General features: G+C 56.3%; 1 protein-coding gene across 3 annotated transcripts; it reads right to left on the bottom strand.

The window, feature by feature from the left end:
- Positions 1–286: 286 nt before the first annotated feature.
- Positions 287–18,324, bottom strand: HSPA12B (heat shock protein family A (Hsp70) member 12B). Of its 3 annotated transcripts, XM_019733771.3 has the most exons (15): positions 18,187–18,296; positions 15,984–16,105; positions 13,432–13,517; positions 13,285–13,344; positions 11,402–11,499; positions 10,267–10,391; positions 7,579–7,765; positions 7,126–7,230; positions 6,706–6,822; positions 4,648–4,822; positions 3,671–3,757; positions 3,117–3,221; positions 2,765–3,023; positions 2,293–2,396; positions 287–1,725 (listed from the first exon to the last, which is right to left on the bottom strand). In XM_019733771.3, the coding sequence occupies exons 4-15, from the start codon at positions 13,325–13,327 to the stop codon at positions 1,064–1,066; spliced, it is 2,067 nt and encodes a 688-aa protein (XP_019589330.3). In that variant the 5' UTR covers positions 13,328–13,344; positions 13,432–13,517; positions 15,984–16,105; positions 18,187–18,296; the 3' UTR covers positions 287–1,063. The 3 variants fall into 3 exon arrangements, with proteins under 3 accessions (XP_019589330.3, XP_019589328.3, XP_019589331.3); XM_019733769.3 differs by lacking the exon at positions 15,984–16,105 and having other exon boundaries at positions 18,187–18,324; XM_019733772.3 differs by lacking the exons at positions 13,432–13,517; positions 15,984–16,105 and having other exon boundaries at positions 18,187–18,299.
- Between the last annotated feature and the right edge of the window lie 765 nt (positions 18,325–19,089).

Below are 19,089 nucleotides of genomic sequence, written 5' to 3'. Positions count from 1 at the left end.
TTATAGTACCTAGCCTATGAAGAGCTACCTACAGGTGGTGCATTTTAGGCTTGGCAATAGTTGCCAATTCGATTTGGATGGGGAGGAGCCTTCTGCCCAGCCCAGAGAGAGGTCTTACGGACTGGGGGGAGTTCTGCTTGAAAGGGAAACAACAGCACCCCCTTCTGGTCAGTTCCCAGCCCCCTCCACAGCTGAAAGCTTCCTCCCTTCTTTCTGGAACCCAGGCCCCTTCCACTACACTACTGGGGTCCATCCCCTCTTGTGTGGTACCAGCAGGCTATGGCTCTACCTTGAACATAAATGCTTTATTGCCTCCTTAGTGTTCTTGAGCAGGGAGGGCTGTTGCATGTAATGGGAGGGCATAATGGCACACTTGAGACCAGTCCTCATTGTTCTCTGTCCTCCCTACTGCCCCCTTTCTGTCGCTGGGATAGGGATTGAGTGGATCATTTCTCCTGAAGGAAAGCCCATCCCCCAGCATGCTACCCCCACATCCCTTCATAAGTGCCTTCACCCTGTACCCTCACTAGTCTGCTGCCCAGGCTACAGTTAACAGTCATACTTGGGTGGTCAGCACCGCGTCCAGGAAGGTCCTACTGCCCATGTCCCTCGTGTCTGCTTCCAGTCATTTTTCTGTGGCACAGCGTTGCTCTGCCCGCCTGCCTGTGTGAGCTGAGCCCACAATCAGTGCACTGGCCCTTCAGTCCCAGGCCCTGCAAACCACCTGCTGCTGCCCCTACCCCCCACTCCCACCCCACCCCCAGTTCAGGCCGGGCCCGATCTTTTGGTGCATGCTGCCTTCCGAGTCACATGTTCCCTGTGTACGCGCCCAGTCTCCTAGACCTGTCTTTGGCAGGGCCCAATCCCAAAGCCAGTCTCTGGATGTGTCCCTATCCACCCACCTGCGACCTCATCTCCCCGGGCAGGGAAAGGGGTAAGGGGCTCGGACATCAGAACAAGGACGATTGTTCATCCCCCATCTTCCACCCCTACCGGCTCCCCAGAGCCCGGAACCAAAAGGCGGGGACGGGCAGAGTGGGGCTGACATCGCGTCAGCGCGCCCTCAATTGGAAAGAAAGTCGATGGCAGCGCGCACTGAGCGATTGGTGCTGACGTCGACAGCAGTGACCTTAATCTCGGTGTCGCCAAATTGCATGGCGGCACGGATCTCACGGCGGCCTGCGGGCGCGCCCGCGGCGTCGGGGCCGCTGTCTGCAGGCGCAGGCTCGAGCTCAAGGCTCAGCGCGCCGCACTTGCGCACCCCGGGGTCGGTGATGAAGCGCGCGTCCTCAGCGGCGCAGCAGTACAGGTTGATGAGCACGCGCCGCTGGCCAGGGCGCGCCGGGCAGTAGCTGCGCCGCACTTCTTCGCCCAGGGCTACCGACTGCTCTGCGGCCACGAAGCGCTCAAAGACGTCGGTGCACCAGCGGCGGCCGTCGCGGACCAGCAGCTTGTCTGGCGGATGGCGCCCCGGCACGAAGCGGTTGAGCACGCCCACACCGTACGTGAGTGGCGAGCGGCGCACCCGCACCACGCCCGGCGCCTGCCCGAACAGCACCGCACCCTTGAGGATAGTGAGGCCCACGTCGTGCGGGACCACCACGCGCAGGCCGCGGGGACCCAGTGCAGTCTGCACCGAGTGCTGCAGCACCGCTGACTCAGCAAAGCCGCCCACCAGGAACAGCAGCTTCACGCCTTGCACCTCAGGCCGAGACAGCAGTGCCTCTGCAGGATGGGGTGGACGGGCGGGTAAAGAGGAGGGAAGGGGAAGAGAGGGAGAGTGAGCCACTGAGGCCACCATTATGCTGCCACTGGCACCTCCCCTTCACCTGCCTGTGCCCTCCTGGCAATTAGAAACTAGCCATTTAAACTATAAAATGGTCGATCGGTTCTGATGAAGAAAAACACTGAGCGCTTTCACTGAGGGCTCCTGGAGATCCTCGTGGGCTCTGCCTCGCCAATACTACACCTCTCCCCCCCACCCCCGCCATGCAGGGCCTGAAAGGATACACATTTATACCTGCTAAATGCCTACTGCCTACCGCGTGCAAGACATTGTACTCACTCTCTAGATACTTCAGAGAGGCAGTAGAGATTCTTTAACTTGGCAAGACTACACATCATCCCTCCTAGCTCTTAATCCCCAACGCACTGCGTCCTCCAGGTGTTCCAGATGATTCTGGGTCTGGTTCCAGAGTATGGCTGTGTGGAGGTTTCCAGGCACTAATAGGGAGAGTTATTCCCACATCTGGTGTGTATGTGGGGGTGGAGGACCGGAGCTCAGGTGCTCACCTATGTGCTGGATGATCCCGCTGACTGTGGGCTGAAAGAGCTCATTCATGGCCTCGCAAGACATCCTGAGCATCCCCTGTGAGGACCACTTCACGAAGTTCACGCTGTAGGCGAAGGGGGCACAGACCCATGGGTCAGGGTCCTGGGCAGACAGCACGTTGTGTCATCCCAGCCCTTCTCTCAGGGGATTTTGCCTGCTTCTGTTGCAGGCTTGAGGTCCCATGGCGCATTGGCTGGTGTGTGTGTGTGTGTGTGTGTGTGTGTGTGGACCCGGGGTGGAGACAGGCCTCCGCCCCCCCCCCCACCCCCGCCCATGATTCTCTTGCTCCTCCCCCTGCCGCCGAAGAAGCTGGCCTGACGTGCGCGAGTGGCGGATTAGGCACACTCCCATTGGCCCCTGGGACCCACACCCTTGTTTGTAGGGGCGTTCCCCATGTGCACACCCTGCTTGAACCCGCGATGCCCCGCCCACCTGCTCCTGCGCAGGGCAGTCTCCACGTTGTGGCCTCGCTGTTTGCGGTAGAAGTCGATGAAGGAGAAAGGCAGTGAGATGTTGAGCGCCCCGGCACGGTGCGGGCCTGCAGTGCGTTTGCGGGCCTCGAAGGCGATGGTTAGATCTACCCAGGCTGCTGGCCGTTGCCTTTTGAAGATGGCAATGAAGTCCTCACCGAAGATGCGGCCCAGAAGCTGCTCGAAGGCCAGGTCCACGCCCACCGCGCCATACGGGCCGCCTGGGGTGGGGCAGGGAGCAAAGGGTACCTCAGTGCAGACCCCACTGCTAGGAGGCATTGGTGGGCTGGGTACCAAGGGCGCTGGCTACTCACCAGACGCCTTGTAGAGTTCCTTGAGGGTGCCGTGGGGCTGTTCCAGCTGGTGCACTGTCAAGTCCACTGTGCCCCCGCCACAGTCGGCCACCACGTAGCGGTCTCCTGTGACAGCCAGTGTGGGCACACACACTCGAAGCCTGCCTTGCACCCTTAGCCCTGAGCCCTCTCCGGAGTCACCCAGCCTCTGGCCCAGCCCCAGGTGCCCAGCCCTGCTTGCGGTGGTGGGGGTGTGTGAGAGGCTTCAGGTATTTGAACCTCAAGCCACCAGGTAGAGGCACAAGGTGTGTGTGTGTGGGGGTGGGGTGGGGGGGGGAATGGTCCAGGGCTCTGCAACTCCATCGGAAGATAACCCGAGTGGCGTGAGTTAGGGGCGTGGCCGAGTGAGGTGGGGATGCAGGTGACCGAGGAGGCTGCCAGGTTAGGTACAGCGGATGGAGAAGGGAGGGCTTTCTAAGGGCTGGAGCCAACTTCTTGATGTTCCCTTACCCCCCATCAGTATATGGTGTCCCGTAGGGCCCAAGACATATCCCGTCATCTCCCGGTCGCCCCACCTGCTTGCATCTCTGCCCACAACTCTCCGACCCCCGACTCCACCAGGAATGTACGGCTGTGGCGGGACTTTCGCAGCTGCTCACGGGCTGGGGGGTTGAGGGACAGCCAGACAGTGAGGTTAGGAGGTGCCTCAGCTACAACACTCAATCTCCATCCTCCTGCCAATGCTTTCCATGAGCACCTGGAGCAGCCAGTGCCCTGGAAACTGCTGCTCCACTCCTAACTGGGAGAGGGCAGTGCTGAACCCCAAAGAGTCCAGAGAAACATGATAGGATAATCTCAGGTGCTGTAACCAACAGCTGAGGGGAAGCATTTCTGGCTGCGGAGCCTTCCCTTAATGCAGGAGGGCTCAGGCAGTGGCAAAATCTAGGTTAGAGGGTTTGAAGGAGCTGTGTGTGTGCTGAGGAGGTCTTAGGGGAATTTGGGAGCCCAGGACTTGGAACCTCTCCCAGTCATGGAGATAGCATGGGGGCGGGGGGTGGGTGGGTGGGTGGGAACAAAGTTGATCTTGACTGTCTCAGTGCCTGGTCCTGGCAACAGGACCTTGGGGCTGATATGGGGGGGGGGACAGCTGATTCAGGGGCTGTTTAGGGGAAAACTCCTGAAGACCTCCTCCATCGGCTCAGAGTGGGGGCTGATGTCTCCTTTGTCAGTACCCAAGCACCACCCTCCCCGACCAGGGGAGGCTGTTTCCCTAGACCCCCATACTCAGGGCTGGGCTGAGTACTACCCTCTTCAGACAGTGCGCCCCTAGGGCAGGGTAAAACTTCTGCCCTCAGACTGGGCTCTCGCAGCTCAGGGCTGTGTCTCCTCCCTCAGACTGAACTCCACCTGGGATGTTTCTACTCTCCAGTTTGGGCTCCTCCAGAATAGGGGGGCCTCCCCTTCATGCTGGATGTGGCTGAGACTCTGGTCTCAGTGACCTCTGACTCTCCAAGAGCGATTGCCTCCAAGCCCACCACTGGAGGCGGCTCACCTTGCCGGAAGCTGGAGTCAATGGAGCGGCGCTCACCCAGGCGCCCCCTGCCTGGGGCCCTGCTGCTCAGGTCTAGGAGCTGGTGCAGACGCAGCTTGCGACAGTAGACAGAGGCGGCCTCAGGCTCCAGGGCGATGAGTAGTTGCTCTGCATTCTCTCTAGATACCAGGCCAGCCTGGGGATGGGTGGTGGGCAGGGCCAGAAGCACCACGGGCTGTCACACCTAAGATGGCACCCAGGGCAGGCAACTGGGGCCTGTGGGGCTCCTACCTCCTATCACACGCTACCCATGTTGCACAAAGTTGGAGCTGTCTCACAGCCACGTTGTGACCAGACTGGGGAGGGGTATGGCCATTGCCAAGGACACCATGGGGTTGCCCAGCAGGAAGAGACCCTAGACATAATCAAAACCTAGAGCACCTGGGATTTGCCCATCTGAGCTGTCCAAGGTGGCCCGGGCTGCAGCAAGTTCCCCTTCACAGGGTAGGGCCGGTCAGCTGGGCACTGGCTGAGGGTATTAATGAGACTCTAGCATAGTATGTGTGGGGGGTGAGGCAGGGAGAGGGCATAATGGGCAGACCATCGATCAGAGGAGATCAGTGACCTTTTGGCTCACTGAACCCTCTTCCTCCACTGAGCTGGTGTCCAGACAGTAGCCACAGGCTTCCCCACTCCCAGAAGAACTTTGTTCCTGGGGAATCTAATGTAAGAGGAAGGAAACTCTTAACAGGGAAATTTCAGGCACCAAAATAGGCCAGCTGGGGGGGGGGGGGGGGAGAAAAACACTTCGGATCTGTTACTTCCTGCATTAGGACAGGGGATCCCCATGGGAAGTACTTTACGGTTTTGTGGGTTTCCCTGGATTCTGAGCAGGTGGGGCATGGGGATGGGTGGGTATTGAGACTTCCTGCCCAGGGCCAGCCCTTCCTGAGCAGGCAGCCAGGGAAGTGTGGGAGGAAGCAGGATGGGTAAACCAGCACTGGGAGGGGCACTACGGTGGTGGTGGGGGTTGTTCTGGCTGGGCACAGCTTTGCTTTCATCATGGTCTCTGTAGGGAGATGCCCACTAAGCTCAGGGTTAGCTCCTTCTAGTGACAAGCAGAGGCACCTAGGGCATGCCTGGCCCACGGTGTCCTCCAAGGGCTCTATAGGCAAGCCCAAGATCCCTTTTATAGGTCCGATGGTGTCCCCCAAGGCCCCAGAGACAGGAACAAGCAATGAGTCTGGCTCTGGAAGTCTGTGTCCCTCTTTCTCCCCACATCTTCACTGGAGAAGGGGGTACCTGAGCTGCACCCATCCTTTCTCCAAACTTGTATTTTTTATGGTAGGAAAATCAGCAAACATTGGCCCAGATCACCTCCCTCCTTAGTTTCATAGTCCTATTTCCTGTGCTCAAGAACTTACAGTGGCCATGGTGGTGGTGGTGCTCCTGAAAATACGGATGCAGGCCAAAATGGACGTTCTCGGTGCCCTGCCCAGCTACTGGGAGTGTTGGCTCACAGCTGCACCCTTCTCTGCAGAATTGCCCTCAGCCAAATGGGAACCACTTTGCTTGAAGAGGTCCCCCCGCCAACCTCAGCAACCAGTGACACACTGATATGGATGCACAAAAAGCTCGCCCCTTTACCTCACTAGCCAACTTCGCGGTACAACTTTCCCTCCAGAGCTCTCCATGGGATCAGGCTGAGGCTAGACTCCAGATGAGACCACATCTTTGCTCAGCTTTTTCTCCTGTCTTGCTTCCCTCACCCCCTTTCTCCTGAGAGCCCTTCTTCAGTAGACCAATGCACAAGAATCCCCATCTTGGGCTCTGCTTCTGGGAAACCTGATTTAAGACAGGTTAAGCTAGCCTGGGCTGTACCTGGGTCCCTCAGCCCTCTGTTCCTGCAGGCCCACCCCCCTTCTGGTGGCAACAACCCTCCAAAATGCCCAGCAGGGGAAGACTGGAGGTCTTTACACTATGACTCTGTGGTCCCAAGTAGTGGTGGGGTGAATGAGGATATGGGACCATCTCTGTGGCCCTCCAGAGCAACGTCCACTGCTCGCCTGCAGGCCTCACCAGGTAGGCAGCCTCCCGCATGAACTGTTTGGCGGGCTGTTTCCAGATGGCGGGCACCGTCAACACCCAGCGCACAGTGTCCTTTTCTGGCAGCGATGGGCACTGCTCCCTCAGCTCCTGGAGCAAGAGGGGACAGTGAGGGGAACATCTGGCTTGGGTTAGGGGGGTGTCTCCAGCCCTCAGTGGGAGCTGTTGAAACTAATCAAGCCTCAGGAAGGACTTCCCAGCAGAACTGGAAAAATCCTTAACATTCCCCCCTCCACCAACACCTGTAGGGGCAGCACAGGCTGTACCAGACAGGAAGTCTGGGGATTGGAGATGACATCTAACCGTGGCTGCCCATCAGCTGGGCAGGGAATGGGCTGAGGGGAAAGGTAGGTCTGGGGGTGATCCCCCGTCTGCAGGGATGGGGCCGTGCACCTGAAGGGCGTGCTCCTTGAAGAAGCGCAGGGCATGGGCGAACACCTCCAGGGCAGGCATTTTCTTTCCATTTACTGCCTCCAGCTGGGTCTTCAAGGTGAGATCCTGGCAGGGACACAGGGTGACTCTGCAGGCGGCCATAGCTCTGCCCCCATTTCCGGACGACCTCTCTCTTAAAATCTCCCTATTTCCTGGTGCTTCCCTTCTTTGGCCATCCCACTCTGGCTCCAATCTCACAATAGTTCTGTCCCCAGCCCTTCTTTACCTCCCCGCTCCTCTAACCGCACTCCTCCACCCGCTTCAATCTCCTTACGTCTAAGTTCCGCCCCCTTAGCCACTCCTCTATCCCGCCCCTCCTCACCTTTTAACTTTGCCCACCTCCATTAGCCCCGCCTCTCCCCTCCTGGCCCCGCCCCCTGGCTGCGGCCGGTCTTGAGCCGCAATGTGACTCACAGTGGCGCTGTGGATTTTCATCTTGAACTTCTCGAAGTAGAGCCAATCCCGCGCTTCCTCAGGGTCTAGATCGTGGTAGTAATCGCGGGCGGTGTAGCCAAAGCTGTGAAAGGCGCCCTCCGGAGTCAGCAGCAGGCAGGTGGGCGTCTTCTGGTGGGCCACACCTGGGTCCCCGCCCTCCCATTTCCTGCGGAGAGGAAGGGCTATCAGTGGGGTGAGCAGCAACCCTCCCTTGGTGGGGTTGGTGATGGCTCTGGGATGAGCTGTGTGACCTTGGTAGGCCACTGAGCCTCCCCCCGTCTGTTTTCCCATCTGTAAAATGGAAATAATAATAGTACCTGCCTCTTAGGGTTTTGTGAAGATGGTGTTTGGCATCCACTTAAATCTCCATGAGTGCTGCTCTTGGGATCCTCCCTATCTATGGGACCAAAGGATCCATCCAACATTCTCAGCTCCCACTCCCATGAGGTATACCACTTGACTTCGCCTCCCTGCACCTTAAACACACAGCAGCAAGCCATCATCCATCCATCTGCCTGGGTCTGGCTTCCTGGTGTCTCTCCAGCACCCTACCAGAGTCCTTCTCTCAGCCAGCTGGTTTGCCCTCCTCTAGGCCATCTTCCACAGCCAAGCTCCTTCAAAGCATACATGACATTCCAATCTGGCCCACCTCAGCAGCTACGCTCGTTGATTGCACCTCTGGCAGGTCCCCTCAAACCTGAACGAGATTCCAAACCTCCCTCCTCACAGGTGCATCTGGACCTTCACCCAGAACTTCCTGCCCAGTTCACTGGCCTGGGAAATCCTTCCTGTTCTTCCTCTGCTTTCCCTGGTGCCTTGACCCCTCTGTTCACCACTGCAGCCTCTTGGGGAAGGAACTGGGAATCCAGGCAGAAGGAACAGCATGTACAAATGCTTAGAGGTGTGAAAGAGCAGGAGAACTAGCTGTAGGTTGGCTCAATATGAGCAGGAGAAAATACAGGAGTGTTAAGGACAGCTAAGGAAGAACATCAAATGCCATATCAGAATTCTATCTTGGTGGGTTTTAAGTTGGGGAGTGAAGAGGCATGACATGGGGACAGACTGGAGGGGAGAGAGGCCAGAAAAGAAAAACCATCCAAGTGAGAGAGGGTGGGGTTGAACTTAGGGCTGGTGGCCATTGAGAGAAGTGGATGGGTACTCCAGAGATATCAGAGACAGAAATGACGGGACTTGGTGGCTGCCAGGGGTGGGGAGGGCTTGGGAGGAGGCCAGGATGTCCCCCAATGACTTCTTATGACTATCACCTCCACAGGATAGAGACAGTGTCCCTTCATGTGTCTTCGGCCCCAGCATGGCCTCAGCTGCTGACTCCTAGAGGGCTGTAAATGCCCAGAGTCTTTGTGGCCTCATGTGGATGTGAAGGGAGCAGAAAAAGGGGAAGGGCAGTCTGAGTTTACAAAGGTCAATCCTTGTATCTTTGGCGCAGTGATCCTTCTGTCTGTCTCTCCATCCACCCTTCCGTCTAGCCTCCCAGACCCTAGGGAAACCCCCTAATCTTCCGTGCCAGTTTGGGCTGGGAACTTTGGCGTCTTCTATAGCTCCACCTACTGGTTGCAGCCCCACTAAAATACGTTCAAAGGATCAGGTCTGGAGGCCTGGAGGGAGTGTTCCAACCAAATGTTTTGTTTGAACATTTCTTTGAACATCAGAATGGATTTTTCGAACACCTCTTTCCGACAACGGTGTGATTTGTCAACTCAGTTAACTATCTGATACTTTACATCCTTGTTTTTCATTTGAGATGCTGGACCCAGGAATTTGCCTCTAGGAATCTACCCCATAGAAATCCCAGCACAAGTTTTCAAGGAAGGAGGTTCGTTGCAGCACTGTTTGTAATAGTGAAAAATTAGAGGAAACTGCCCCCCCCCAAAAAAAAACTATCAGTAGAAGAACAGGTAAATTATGACACATCCTTACTGTGGAGTACTATGCAACTGTTAAAAGAAAGTGGTAGCTCTATGTATTGACATGAAATGTCTACAAAATAATGTTGAAAGTTTAAAACAAGGCAAATTGAGTGATATCCACTTTTAATTAAAAAAAAAATCATATATATGTTGGGGTGGCCGGATGGCTCAGTTGGTTAGAGCGTGAGTCTCAACAACAAGGTTGCTGGTTCAATTCTTACATGGGATGGTGGGCTGCGCCCCCTGCAACTAAAGATTGAAAACGGTGCCTGGACTTGGAACTGAGCTGAACCCTCCACTAGACTGAAAGACAACTTGACTTGGAGCTGATGGGCCCTGGAGAAACACACTGTTCCCCAATATTCTCCAATAAAAATTTAAAAAATAAAAAGAATAAGTTAAAAAAAACACCCACATATATATGCATATATTGTGTGTGTGCAAGCCCAGAAAGAGATTTGTTTATTTTATTGTATGTTTATCTGAATACATTTTTAAAAAGTTAAAAATAGAGCCCAGCATCTCCTGCAGAGTACAGGGAGCTGCTCCAGTTGAGGCTGGGGGCCCAAGTATGGGGCCATCTTCAAACTTCTTGCCTCAGCAGAGAGCCCAGACTAGGGGTGGAAGGAGCTCTGAGCATACCCCATGTCTCCTCAGTGACAGTACTTCTGGGACCAGGCCCATCCCAGGGTGTGAGGACAACTGCCCTAGCCCCACCTCCTAGCCCAGCTGCCCTCACCTCATCATGTGGATGGCCTCAGGGTCACTGGCAAAGCTGAAGGCATAGCCACTGGATGTGGTGCCGAAGTCGATGGCCACTACCACGGAGAATTGGGCCTGCTGAGGGGCTCGGGCCTCAGGCTTCTGCAAGTACAAGACCTAGAATCAGGGAGCAGCCCAAGGGCCAGGCTCACTGCACATGGGAGCCCTGCCCCTCCCCTGGCTGTGGTCCAGACAGCCCTGGTCCACCCCCCCACACCTGCCAGCCTGGGCTCCCCTCCCTTCCCAGGCTCCAGGCTGAGCCCTGGAGATGCCTCTCAGATAGCCCTGTGCAGCTTTTGGCTCAAGTTCCTGCTTTCTTGCTTCTGGTTCTCTGCCCACTTCTGTCTGCACTGCCTGTGCCCCACCCCCATCTCACACCATCTCACAGCTGGGGCCAGCTGGGAGCAATTATGCTCCTCCTGGCAGCTTCATAGCACATGGACCTGTGTATGTTTGACCCTCTTGATCTTTGTGGCCACAGCAACACAACCAGACTGTTAGTTTTGTGGCAGAGAAGAGAGGTCCAATGCAAGTGCCCAGAATAGTCCCTACCTTCTCCCAGACCAGGCCCGGGCTCCCTGAGAACAAGAGGGTTACTAGGCTGAATCACTAGAGTGAGGCCATCTGGGGTGGGGTGACCCAGGGAGCTTAGGGGAGGGTTATGTCCAAGATACTTCAAGCTAGTAATTTCCAAACTATTTTTTAGCAACATATCTCTTCTTCCCCAGATATAACTTGTATTCAGGTGGGGCCGTAGTTGACAGAAGGGGGAGCAACTCTGGGAGGCCCAGTGCTTTGAGGACCCTAAAAATCGATATGCTCAGAAGTCTACCTGCCCCAGGCTGGCTAGCTACAACGGCTCCTGTTTGTCTCCTGTAAGGGTGGTGTTTGGGAGGTAGTATGTGGAGCTCACCTCATTACAATTGTTACCCCTGTTGTCCAAGGTCACCTGAGGTTAACCCTTCTGTGGGGGGGCATGACTGGAGTGTGCTGGGACAGAGGCAGGGGGGCACTCAGCACAGGTCAGGCCCTGCCAGGACTCTGCCAGACACCAGGCCTCGTTCTCTGAAGCACCACCCCCTCCATACCACCCAGATTCCCACTCGGCTTACTGGAGACTGCGAGGGTGTGAGAGGAGCAATGCCACAGCTCTCCTGGGTCCTTGGGGAGCCGGGTGGGCTGGGAATGGGGGACCGCTCTGGGCTGGAGCCTGCAAAGAGAGGGCAAATCACTGTGGCACAGTCAGGGTAGGGGGCTGGTGGCTGGGCCCCAGGCCTGGGAAGCTCTCCCATCAGTCCTGGCTGGGCTAAGGCAAGGGGTGCCCTGCTGGGGAAGGGGGATTAACTGAGTGGGTGGGGATGAAGGATGTGACTGAGGCAGGGGCAGGCTGAGGGCCCATTATCAGTTAGAGGCAACCATCTCTGGAGGATAACCTATGCCTCACCTGGGACTCCTGTCGGTCTCCCCCAGCACCTCTCAAACAGAGCAGCAGAGGGGAGAGACAGAAGTGTTGTGGGGGCCAGGGAGACTGAATCCAGAGACAGAAGGGCAGAAGAAATGGGGCAGGTAAGCTCCTGGGGTGGGGTGGAGGGTGGAGAAACCAGAAAAGGTGGGGGAACTATAGACCTAACTGCTCCCCGCTCCCTAGAGTTCAGCCACATGGTTCTAATCAGAACCTGAGGGCGTAGCCCCCCTCCCTTCCCCACCAAGGGCCAAGGACAGGCCCAGCTGGCTGTCTGGTGAGGATCAAGGTGGAGCAGCACCTCCCCCAGCCTAGCCCGGAGCTGAGGGGTGTCCACAACACTAGGCAGTTGGGTCTCAAGGCTCCCCCACTACACACACACACATACAACACACATACAGCTGCAGCCAGCACTGGCGGGGCAGGAGGCCCAACTGAGATCCTCTCACAGGCCCAGGACTGAGCTGGACCTTTGGTGGGAGGAAGCAGTGCAGCCCCTGGAAAGCAGCCTAAAACCTGGTTTGGAGACTCAGGCAGCTCAGGGGACTGCCTGGCTAGATATACCCCAGGTGTGGGCTGCTGGCCTATCACCACCACACTAGCTTTTGCAAAGGCCCCTGTGAGGGAGACTGGGGTTCCCTGAGATTCACACATGGGGACTGGGAGGCTGATGGAGTCTGGTGTGAAGAACCATAGACAAAGCAAACTGGTCTGTCTGGCTGCAGGCTGAGCCAGGGCCAGAGCCTACGCTCCCTCAGTGTCTGCCCTGCCCTGTGGCCCTAACAGGTCCCAGCCCTTCCTGGCCTTGGGGTCACATGTGAGGGCCCAGCTATGAGGGGGACTCTAGAAAGTGCCTGGACAGGGCTGGAGTCTGTCTTGAATGCTGGAGGGGTAGGGACATGACAGTCACACCCCCAGGGCTCCCTTTTCTCAGGCAGCCAGCGTGGCCTTGGGCCCTGCCACCAGCTCCAGTTTGAGGGGCCAAGTTGCTGTGGCTTGAGCCTGGGAAGGGAGGCAGGAAGGAAGGCCCGGCCCGCCAGGTCTTTGTGAGTGGACTTCCTGAGGAGTGTCCCTCCTGCCTCCTGGCCTCCCACCCCTGCAGAGAACCCGGAGCCTGCTTTCAGATCAGGCCACGGGCAGATGCACAGGCACACACACAGAGAATTCTGTGCACACAGACCCACCTGCAGACATACACACTCTCATACAAGGCCCTGTGCACAGACCAGCCCACAGGCAAACAGACACATACACACATTCACAGTATGTCCTGCGCACACAGACCTGCTCTGCGCACACACACTAATAGACATGCAGGGGGTACTGCAAATGGATGTGTTCTGTACACACATGTGCACCTACACTCACATGCAGTCTTGTGTGCACCAATCCTCCCTGCACACACACACACACACACACACACACACACACTCAGGAACCTCTCTGGGAAAGGCTCCCGTGGACAGCCTGGGGTGAATCTCAGTGCTGGAGCAAGTGGAATGATGGCTCAGTGCCGAGATGAGGGGGTCTTACCGATGTACAGTCCCTGCAGGCCCAGCTCCGGGACAGCCAGCATCTTTGCAGGCCCTGTGGCTGTGAACAGGAACAGACAAGCAGAAGAATGGCTTTTATTTGTTCCTTTGTTCCCTCATTGAATGTTTATTTATTTTATTTATTTACTTTTGGCTGGAGTGCTTTGAAGCAAATCCCAGATGTTATATTGTTTCACCTATAAATTCTTCAGTGTCTCTCCAACAGATAAAGACCTAAAAAAAAACACAAAAAACGTCACCACAACACCATTATCATGTGTAACAAAATTAATAGTAATTCCTTAATCTCATCTAATGCTCAGTCGCACAGGTCCAGCTTGTCTCAAAAAGGTATTAACAGTTGCTTTGTTGGATGCTCCTAAATGTTGTCAGTACCCATTCTGTGCCAGACGCTGGGGGCCGTTAGAGACCCAGAGACACTGTCCCTGCCCCGAGGGCCCACAGCCTAGTGGGAAAGCTGGTTATAACCAGATAATCACCCAAGTGAATTTGAGATTCCAAAGGATGCTTTCAAGGTCACAGCTGGATACAAGTGGGGCAGAAAAGGGAGCATGGTAAGGCTGCAGAGAGGGCTGGCTGGCCTGACCCTGCAGGCAGGCCCCTGAGGACCCTAGTTTAGATTTGGTTTTACATGAAGGACAACTGCAAATCTTGAAAGGTTTGAAGTGGTGGAGTGGAGGTGGGGGCATGACTAAATTTCATTTTCAAAAGTCCCTCTGGCTGCACGGGGTGGGGGGGGGGGCGGGGGGTGTGGGGGGGTGGCTTAGAGTGGGACAACATGGAAGCAGGAGCTCAATGGCTGTGTGTCTTGAGACTTGTTAGAGGTTAAAACCAACAGGGCTGATGGAGGATGACTGGATTGGATGTGGGGGATGAGGAAGAAGGTGTCAAGGATGACATTCTCTGATTCAGGCGAGGAGATGGATGGTGAGATGAAGAATACTGGAGAAGGGCAGGCTGGCAGGGGAAAGGGGGCAATGTTCTGAGTGCAGTTCTGAAACTGCTGAAAGGACAGAGCAAGGAGCCAGAGGATATGCGATCTAGAAGTCAGGGAGAAGCTGAAGTGGAGATGTGTGTTTGGGGGTCATTGTCATGCGAGGCTTGGCAGAGAGTAGAGTGGGAGAAAGGAAGTGAGGAGAACCTGCACACAAATGTGGATTAGTGGAAAGTGGGCTCGCTGAGGAGACCGAGATGCCTGCTATGGTTTCATGAAGATCTTGGTAAGAGAAAGGCGTGAGGCTAAATGCCTCTAGAGGTGGTTAGATGAGACTGGAAACGCCTGTATGAATGGTCCAGGGACGCATTTTGGTGGAATGATGGAAATGGGGTGGGTGGCAGGTAAGCCTAGGTGAGGAGCAAACAGAGGGTAAGAGAGTGGGGCTAGCTAGCACTTCCAGGAAGGTGGCTGGGATCAGGAGCTGATTCGCAGGCAATCACTGAAGGAACTTAAAGCTTGAGGAGGGGAGGAAGGGTTTTCTTTTCTAAGATGGGAGGAACTTGAACTTGTGTTGGTGACGTTCTGCGGCCCAGGTTAGAGACACAGTCCTACAGGTCAACAGCTCCGTTACTCAGTGTGGTCTCAGGACAGCAGCATCGGATCCTCTGGGAGCTTGTTAGAAATGCAGAGCTTTAGCCCCTGCCTCGGACCTGCTGAGTCAGAACTTGCATTTTAACAAGATCCCCAGGGGGTTGGTGCACATTCAAGTTTGAGAAGTGTGCTCAACTGTCCTTGGGCCAGTCTTCGGATCACCAATGCCACGGTCCTCAGTGCACATGGCGGTCCCTCTAAACAAAACTGGGGGCTGCCCAGAGCCTACTCCCTCTCTGTAGTCAGTGGACTGACTGGTCAGGAAGTTTTGCTAACAGAACGCAGGCAGAACACACCCATGTACACACCCTTGCTCACTCACAGTTCACACAACCCCGTCCTGTCATGCACAGACACCCATACATGTCCAGGATACCCCTGCAGGGCCAGCACCACGGAGATTTCCAGACACACTCAATCTTGCTGTCATCGGAGGTGCACAGTTGGATGCCCAGGAATCAGAATCAGGGGAAAGATAGGGCCTGGTCGTTGGCACTCATAGAGCTGCTAGCTGGGTGATACTGAGAAAAGGAAAAGCAAATAGAGAGGGTGGGTATGGGCCTTGAGATCCAGGGACAGGAGCCCAGCTCAGGGTGATGGAGGGGCGCGCTGGAGAGCTGGTTCCCACCAGCGGGCAAGAACTGATTCTGTGCATCTCTTCCCAATTCTGAACTCACTGATATCACATTGGCAGCTTTCAATCAGCCACGGTGGGAGCATTTACACCACAGAAATTGGCAAACACTACAAAATGGGGTTTTGTCCCTCTTGAAGAGTTGACTGTAAAATATTTACCAGCACAGGTTGGATCAAGGCCACAAGGGGGAGGCTGGCAGCCCTGTTTGTACATTGTTTCAATTCTTCAGCAAAAACTTATTGAGCATTTCTTTGTGTGGGGTTCTGAGCTAAGTGCTGGGGAAACACTGTTGAAGGAATGAATGGCTTTTTTGGACCAAGACTCTTATGTCTGGAGGAGAAACAATCTAGAACCACCAGGAAAAAAAGAGTCAGGAGTCATCACTCTAAGTTGGATTCCACATCCACATTGGATGCCTGTAATCTCCCCAGCTGTCTGAAGCTGGTTCCGTTACCTGCCATTTCTGAGTGTGTGATTCACGGAGTGCCCTCCACTGGGGTCTCAGGGCTGGCAAGGGCTTGTTATGGCACTTGACTGGCATGCATCCTGTTGCCTGTCTATGCCTCAGTGCCTTTCCTGCAAAATGGTTCACACAAAGGACTTATGAGGATCAAGTCCAGGTAAAAAAAGGTTGTTGATAAAGGCAGGGAGTTGGACAGATGTGCGCAGTGTTCTTTACCATCGTGTTGTGGATTCTGAATTTTCTCTCGTTAGAAGATTTTGGTCTTATTGAGAGTTTTATTCTAGTCATTCTTCTTTCTTTAGGGAGGGCAGGAGGACCAGAATCAATTTGTTAAAGAAAGAGGATCCTGCTGATTCCTTGATAGGTGGAAGTAAAAGGGGGGTAGCAGCCCCATCTATCTGTCTTTGGGACTTCCTTCACCATGTACACACACCCAGAAACATTTAAGGAGAGTGCTGACCGTGGGGCTCAGGACAACCTCAGCTCCCAAAAATTATGTCTTGGGCAGAGTCCACAGTTGGAAACGGGAGGAGACAGATCCTGCCCTAGGGGCCCACTAATTTCAGACTGCTAATGCTTATGGGTTTGAGAATAATTGGGTGGGGTAGTTTGATTTACACAGAAAGTAACTTCATTTCCTGGCTATAAGCACAGGCTAAACCAGCCTGACCCCGACCCTACCCACAGACAGATCCTTAACCCTGCCCATGGACTCATCCCTATCCTTGCCCAAGGACAGAGGACCCCTAGCCCTTGACCTTGTATCAACCTCTAATCTTCAGTTTCACTCTGACTCCTGACAGGTCTGGGGACCAGGACAGGGTGTGGCTGAGTCGGGACTCAAAACCGGAGATTCCCATCCCAGATATCCCCAGACTCACAAAAACCTGGGGTTTCTTGTCTTTTGGAGAGAATTCTCTGAAGATCTCTTCCTGGGGTGGGGGTGTTAAAGCTGGGTACTTATGCCCCCCCCCCCCCCCCCCCCGCATACTGGGGGCAAGGGGTATTGCTGGATTTCAGGGCTCTGCACATACCTGTCCTCTGCCTGTTAGGACAAAGAACCCACCCAGATCTTTACATTTCCCCTCTCTCCCCCATAGGCTGCCTTACACTGGGACCCAGCCTCTCCCACCCACTGCTCTCTGCTCAGCATGCTGCTGGCACTTTAATGGAACTCTGTCAGCAGGCAAAGGGAGGCCACACGCTTTCGTCCAAGCCAGAGATTGAGCCAACCGGGGCCGAAGGGACAGATCAGAGATCCCAAAGGGCTGCTTCAGTCTGTCTCTGGAGAGAAGTCCCCCAGGAGAGGGACCAGTGGGAAGCTGCAGGGTGGGGAGACTGGGGCAGGGGTGACAGAAATGGCCTCCTGAGGCCCCTCCTGTCCTTAACTTTCCTTTCCATACATCCTGCCCCACCTCGGTGGGTCCTCATCATGGGAGCAGCCAGTTCATAAACAACCTCTGTCCCACACAGCCCAGGCCCTGAAGCCCCTCCCATCCTCTGTCCACTGGTTCCCCATCACCTCCCTATATTCTGGGGCTCCAGGGCTGCCTTTGCTCTCAGAAGGAGTCCATATTTTAGAGTTTACTCCCAGTCTTTTTTCCCCACACAAGCTTGTTTCACAGACAGGTTCCACTGCCCTGCAGGGAGCCCAGAACCCAGACCCCAGCCCACCTGGACCCCCAAGCTGGCTTCACAGAGAGAAACTAGAGTTCCCTAGTCACGGGCTAGTCCAGTCTGAAACTGGCACCCTGGCCACCCAGCCACTCTAGAACTTCCAGGATCACAGACCCTGGGACCCCCACCCAAGATGCCTCCCAAACACACACACTTAATCCCTAGCTACCGTGTCCTCCACAAATTGGCCCCCTGGAGCAGCCCTCAGGCCCACACCAGCCCCGCCATCCCACGGCACAGGAGTCTCTCCAGCACCCCCACCCTCCGCAGAGCGTGTGTGGGGTCCCAAAGCCCGGATGGGAGCCCATAATCGCTGCCCCAATTTCCTTCCTGAACCTGCAGCCCTCGCTGGAGAGAGGGGCTTGCAAATCTGTCCCTAACCAGCCCCCGCCCTCTCCCGGGCTCAGGAAGTTTGTGGTGGTGTCTCAGCCGACAGCCCAGGACCCAGGACTGGATGGCTAACCTCGGCGCCTTTCTCCTCTCTGGGAACCCAGCAACCCCTCGCCCCCGAACTCACCTTAGCCCTCCCGACAGCGCGACCTCTGTCCGGCCACCTTGATCGCGACCCGCAGCCGGTGGCCGTGCCCTGAACGGTGGCCGCAGCCCTCGACGTGCGCCCAGCCCCGCGCCGTGCGCCCGCCGCCCCGCACCGCCCACCCCGCCCGCCGCCCCCTCCCCCAGGCCGGATGGCCGCGCCGGCTGCGCCACCGGGTGGGCCCGCGCTCCCAGCCCAGATGTGCGAGGCCGGGGCGGGGCCTGCCTGCGCGGGGCCTCCACCGAGGGGCCCAGCTTGGCCCAGCGTCCAGGGCCCCTCCCTGCGCCCCTCCTTTGCCTGGCGGCCGGGCAGCCCCTACTGCGCCTCCCCGCTCCGGAGCAGGCCGGGGGGCGGGGTGGGGGGGTGGGGGGGTGGAAAGGGTGGCTGGGGAGGGAGGGAGAAGGGTGAGGAGGGGAGGTGGAGGGAGGGGAAGAGGAATTCCAGACCCCTCGTTGGCCTCCTGCGGCTCAGCTGTGGAGGGGCTCCCCTGCCGGCCCAACAGACCCACCTCGGGGCTCTGCCTAAACCAGCCTGTCTGTGAGAGCCTAGCTGCCGGGGCGGGAGGGCCTGCCCCAGACGTCTCACAGCACCCTGTCCCAGACCCCTCCAGGCCCTTGACCCAGATCACACCCCTGTGATCCCTAGCCTGGTCTCCAAGAGTCAGAGAGGAGGCCTAATTGAGGGTGAAGGCAGGCCCTCGGGTCTGGGGCCTAGCTCTGTCCTTGTGGAAGTTTGGGGCAGCGAGGGAAGAGTTCTCACGAGCTGGAGACCCACTCCTGGCAAGGGAGTCACTCCGAACTCATCCTGCCTTGGCGAGGAGCACGCAGCCCCTTTCCTGTGAGGTCTCACAGCCTTATTCCTGTCCTAACCCAGGTCCTCTTAGGG

Source organism: Rhinolophus sinicus, chromosome 13, assembly GCF_057876585.1.
Source record: "Rhinolophus sinicus isolate RSI-liver-muscle chromosome 13, RSI-T2T, whole genome shotgun sequence".
NCBI classification, from domain to species: Eukaryota; Metazoa; Chordata; class Mammalia; order Chiroptera; family Rhinolophidae; genus Rhinolophus; species Rhinolophus sinicus.
The sequence above is the reverse complement of the archived record's forward strand: the minus strand, read 5'-3'. Positions and strand labels throughout refer to the sequence as shown.